The sequence below is a fragment of the Colobus angolensis genome, unplaced genomic scaffold (genome assembly GCF_000951035.1).
Source record: "Colobus angolensis palliatus isolate OR3802 unplaced genomic scaffold, Cang.pa_1.0 Scaffold43, whole genome shotgun sequence".
In the NCBI taxonomy this organism is placed as follows: Eukaryota; Metazoa; Chordata; class Mammalia; order Primates; family Cercopithecidae; genus Colobus; species Colobus angolensis.
In genome coordinates this window covers 1,675,301-1,680,395 of record NW_012117710.1, presented here as the reverse complement: position 1 = coordinate 1,680,395, position 5,095 = coordinate 1,675,301, and the positions used below count along the sequence as shown (strand labels likewise).

General features: G+C 60.1%; 1 protein-coding gene across 1 annotated transcript in view; it reads left to right on the top strand.

The window, feature by feature from the left end:
* Nucleotides 1-5,095, top strand: part of MICALL2 (MICAL-like 2) — a 32,129-nt gene that overhangs the window by 25,419 nt on the left and 1,615 nt on the right. Inside the window, exons 7-14 of the mRNA XM_011956996.1 lie at nucleotides 12-258; nucleotides 768-928; nucleotides 1,831-1,986; nucleotides 2,473-2,537; nucleotides 2,606-2,729; nucleotides 2,846-2,936; nucleotides 3,302-3,375; nucleotides 4,395-4,509. Coding sequence (XP_011812386.1) covers nucleotides 12-258; nucleotides 768-928; nucleotides 1,831-1,986; nucleotides 2,473-2,537; nucleotides 2,606-2,729; nucleotides 2,846-2,936; nucleotides 3,302-3,375; nucleotides 4,395-4,509 — 1,033 coding nt within the window. The remainder of the gene's footprint in view (nucleotides 1-11; nucleotides 259-767; nucleotides 929-1,830; nucleotides 1,987-2,472; nucleotides 2,538-2,605; nucleotides 2,730-2,845; nucleotides 2,937-3,301; nucleotides 3,376-4,394; nucleotides 4,510-5,095) is intronic.

Sequence of the window (5,095 nt, the reverse complement as noted above, 5' to 3'; positions counted from 1 at the left end):
GCTGTGGGAAGATGGCAGGGGGAGGCACACAGGCCAGCTGGCTGTGGGGGAGTCTGAGGGTGGAGTGGCTGTGGGAAGATGGCAGGGGGAGGCACAGCCCTCCTTGCAGACACCCCATTCCCAGCACTCCCTCCTTATACCCAGACCCCTTGCCTCCCACCCAGACAGGAGCGCCAGCCCCCAGGAAGGCCAGGAGGATGGGCCGGCAGGATGGAGAGCGAATCTGAAGCCGGTGGACAGGAGAAGCCCAGCTGAGAGGTTAGGGATGGGCGGGGCTGGCCCGGGGCCTGGTACACCATAGGTGCTTAATAAATGCAGTGAGTATGTAATCGACTGATTGACACGCCCATCCAGGGACGGACGCACCTCCCTGTGAGTAGCAGAGGCCAAGTCACCCTGCCTGAGGGACATGGGGGCCGCTCTCCCTGGTTTGGGGGCAGTGTTGCTGTGTGTCTCACCTGGGCACGGCAGCCCCCGTGTGGGTTCATGCACCACGCCTGCAGCTGGGGTGGAGTCTCTCCGTGTGTGGGTCCTGTGGGGGCCCAGAGGTCACGCCCGGAGTCTGGTTGGCACCACAGCAGGTCGTGGTGCACACACCTGTGTCTGTGGGAGGGTCCCAGCAGGTGTAGTCGGTGGGCTGGGAGGTGGTATTTGCTCAGAAAGCCACCTGCTCCCTCGAGCTGCTCTACACATGGCCTGGGAGCCCCTCCAGGTGGCCCAGGCCTGGGGCTGGTAGTTCGGGTTCCGACCTCGTGCCTTCTGCCCAGGACTCTGAAGCCCAAGGAACCACGGGCCCTGGCAGAGCTGAGGGCGGGGGAGGCCCCCGGGAAGGTCTCAGGCAGCTTTGCGGGGAGTGTCCACATCACCCTGACCCCCGTGAGACCTGAGAGGACGCCACGCCCAGCCAGCCCAGGACCCAGCCTCCCAGGTACTGCTGGACGGGACCCAGGGGCCCCCAGGTGCCTAGCTGGCCATCCCCCTTGGGTGGGGCCCCGGGACTGGACCTGTAGTGCCACCTCCTGGGGTGTGTGGGGAGGGGCTGTGGTCAGCCAGAGGCGCTGGTGGTCCTGGGCAGGCTTGTGTGCATGTGTGTGCAACTGTGTTCGTGTGATGCATGTGTCTGTGTTCATGTGTGTGATGCATGTGTCCATGCATGCACCTGTGTTGTGTGTGATGCAAGTGTGCATGTGTGATGCATGTGCATGTCTGTTCATGTGTGTGATGCATGTGTGTTCGTGTGTGCACCCATGTTCATGTGTGATGCATGTGTGCATGTGTGATGCATGTGCAATCTGTGTTCATGTGTGCACCTATGTTCAGGTGTGATGCATGTGTGCATGTGTGATGCATGTGTGTTCATGTGTGTGATGTGTGTTCATGTGTGCACCTGTGTTCATGTGTGTGGTGCATGTGTGCATGTGTGATGCATGTGTGTGCTCATGTGTGATGCATGTGCAGCTCTGTGTTTGTGTGTGTGATGCATGTGTGTTCGTGTGTGCGCCCGTGTTCATGTGTTCATGCACATGTGTGCACACATCTCTGTGTATTCCCAGCACTCACAGCTGCCCTAGATCCATATCCAGCTCTCGTGCCACTTCCTGTGTGCCCTTGAGCAGCCAGCATCCCCCTGGGTTAGCCCCCTGGGGAGACATGGCTGGGTTGGGCAGGACGTGGGTGTAGGCCTTGTGATGCCAACCCTGTGCCAGTCGGGAGGCCCAGGCCACAGGGATGGCTGGGCTACCCAGCGAGCTGTTGGCTGTGCCGGGACAGACCCCAGGCTCCCAGTGGCCCTGCTCTGACACGTGGCTCTGTCTCCCCACCTGGGGGCAGCCAGGTCCCCCTCCCCACCCCGCCGCAGGAGACTGGCCATCCCCGCCAGCCTTGACGTTTCTGACAACTGGCTTCGGCCGGAGCCCCCTGAACAGGAAGCCCGAGTGCAGAGCTGGAAGGAGGAGGAGAAGAAACCTCACCTTCAGGGCAAACCAGGTCAGCCCCAGAGACACTACTGCTGTTTGGAGTGTAGGTGAAGGGAGCCTTCCTCCGAGGAGGTAATGCCTGCTGGGGCTTTGGAGGATGCCTAGGAGTTCACAGGGCCTAGAATGGAGGTACAGGCTGGAGGAAGGACCCAGCCCTGTGTCCCAGGCCCTCCCTCGTGAATAGAGACCCCAGCTGTCTCAGAGCACCTTGTCACAGACTCCTGATGATGATGGAATGTCTGCTCCTGGCAGCTTGAGGGACTGGGGTGGTTGGGTGTTGCTGACCCGGAGGAGGGCAGGGTGCAGGGTGGGGCTGGCCCTGGAGGCCACTCAGATGTCGGTAGGGCTGGGGCAGGGCAGCCCAGTGGGCATGCGGGGCATTAGGGAGGCAGGGCTGAGGCCAGCTGTGCTGAGGTCAGGACCCTTCCAAGCTGTGTCCTGGTCACGTAGGGCCTGGTGGCTGAGGCCCCAGAGGCTCACCCTACCCCTTCTCCAGGGAGACCCTTGTCCCCGGCCAATGTCCCTGCTCCACCTGGCGAGACGGTGACCTCCCCGGTCAGGGTGAGTAGCGGTGGGGAGCCGGGCAGGGGCCCAGCCCTCCGGCATCCTCACCGCCCCTCCATCCCCAGCTGCATCCTGACTACCTCTCCCCGGAGGAGATACAGAAGCAGCTGCAGGACATCGAGAGGCGGCTGGATGTCCTGGAGCTCCGCGGCGTGGAGCTGGAGAAGCGGCTGCGGGCGGCCGAGGGAGGTGAGCACCTCGGCCTGGCCCTGGGCCAGCCCGACTCCCACAGACACCCTCAGTCCTGGGGCTGGGGGCCGTGAACCCTGCTGGGCCCCCCTGCCCCAGCTGGCTCCTCTCCCCAGATGATGCTGAGGACGGCCTCATGGTGGACTGGTTCTGGCTTATTCACGAGAAGCAGCTTCTGCTGAGACAGGAGTCAGAGCTGATGTACAAGTGAGAGCCCAGCTGCGTGCCCCTCCTCGAAGGCCAGGACCTCACTGCAGGCTGGGCAGGCCAGGCCGGGGACAGGAGTGCAGAGTCAGGCCTCAGATGCGTGTGTCTGCAGCAGGTCCAGGCCCTTGTTGCTGTCTGGGTGGGCCAGGCGGGGGACGGGTGGCGAGTCAGGCCTCAGATGCGTGTCTGTGTGGCAGGTCCAGGCCCTTGTGCAGTCTGGGTGGGCCAGGTGGGGGACAGGAGCGGCAGAGCCAGGCCTCAGATGCACGTCTGTGCGGCAGGTCCAGGCCCTCATCGCGGGCTGGGCGGGCCAGGCGGGGGACGGGGCGGCAGAGTCAGGCCTCAGACGCATGTCTGTGCGGCAGGTCCAAGGACCAGCGTCTGGAGGAGCAGCAGCTGGACATCGAGGGCGAACTGCGCCGGCTCATGGCCAAGCCCGGTGCGTTCCCCGTGCGCCAGCCAAAAGCCAAGGGGCCCCACCCCAGCCAGGGATGCTGCGGAGCCCAGAGTGCCTGGGGGCCGTGGTGAGACCTTCCCTGGAGCCAGGCAGGCCTGCGTTCGAGTTTCAGCTCTCCCACCTCCTGGCTGTGTGTCCTCAGCCAAGGCACTTAGCCTTGCTGTGCTTGGGTTTCAGCCCTTGCAAAGTGAGAATGCTCACAGTACCCACCTCACACGGCTGTTGTGAGGATTAAACGCATCAATTCACTTGAGATATTTAGTGTAGCAACAGTCAGGGTGAGCCGTGGGCATTTGTCTTGTGATGCCCGGTGCCCTGGCTGAGGGTGCAGGCTGTGGCCATCCACCTCTGTCCTTTCCTTGCTGTGTGGCGGGGACAACAATGCCCTGGGCCTCAGTGTCCATATCTCTGTAGCAGGTGGTGTTTCTGTGAGATGACGGGGAAGGGTCCCAGCACTTGGGCTCTGACATGGCGGTTCCTTTCTTCACTCACTCATTCACTCATTCATTCATTCACTCATTCACTCATTCACTCATTCATCCACTCACTGATTCATTCACTCATTCATTCACTCATTCACTCATTCATTCATTCACTCATTCGTTCACTCATTCGTTCACTCATTCACTCATTCACTCATACACTCATTCATCATTCACTCATTCATTCACTCATTCATTCATTCACTCATTCATTCCTTCATTCACTCATTTACTCATTCACTCATTCATCCACTCACTGATTCATTCACTCATTCACTCATTCATTCATTCACTCATTCGTTCACTCATTCACTCATACACTCATTCATCATTCACTCATTCATTCATTCACTCACTCATTCATTCATTCACTCATTCTACTCCGGGTGTCCCCAAGACCACACCTTCCTCCTCCAAAAGAGGAGCCTGACACTTGGGTGGCAGGGACATTGTGTCCTGTGGGGTCATGGCAGCAGTGGCGGGGCGGGGGGGCTCCTGCTGACAGAGCCGTCCCCGCAGAGGCTCTGAAGTCCCCGCAGGAGCGGCAGCGGGAGCAGGAGCTGCTGGAGCGGTACGTGAGCACCGTGAATGACCGCAGTGACATCGTGGACTCACTGGACGAGGACCGGCTCCGGTGAGGGTCAGGCGCCAGGGTCCCCTCCCAGCCAGGCCAGGACTGGTCACCTGGTCCATGCTCCCAGCCCTCAGGGTCAGCCGGCCCTGTAGAACTTTCTGTCCAGGCGGTTATCGTCTGTGCTGACTGGTACAGCAGCCAGGGGCCACATGTGACCATCGGGAACTTTTCAAAGTCTTTTTTTTTTTGACATGGACTCTTGCTCTGTCCCCCAGGCTGGAGTGTAGTGGTGCAATCTTGACTCACTGCAACCTCCACATTCCAGGTTCAAATGATTCTCTTGCCTCGGTTTCTCAAGTTCAAGTAGCTGGGATTACAGGACCACACCACCATGCCTGGCTAATTTTTTTTGTTTTTTGTTTTTTGAGACGGAGTTTCGCTCCTGTTGCCCAGGCTGGAGTGTAGTGGTGTGATCTCAGCTCAGCGCAACCTCCGTCTGCCAAGTTCAAGCGATTCTCCTGCCTCCGCCTCCCGAGTAGCTGGGGTTACAGGCTTGCACCACCATGCCCGGCTAATTTTTTGTATGGTTTCACCGTGTTGGCCAGGCTGGTCTCGAACTCCTGACCTCAGGTGATCTGCCTGCCTT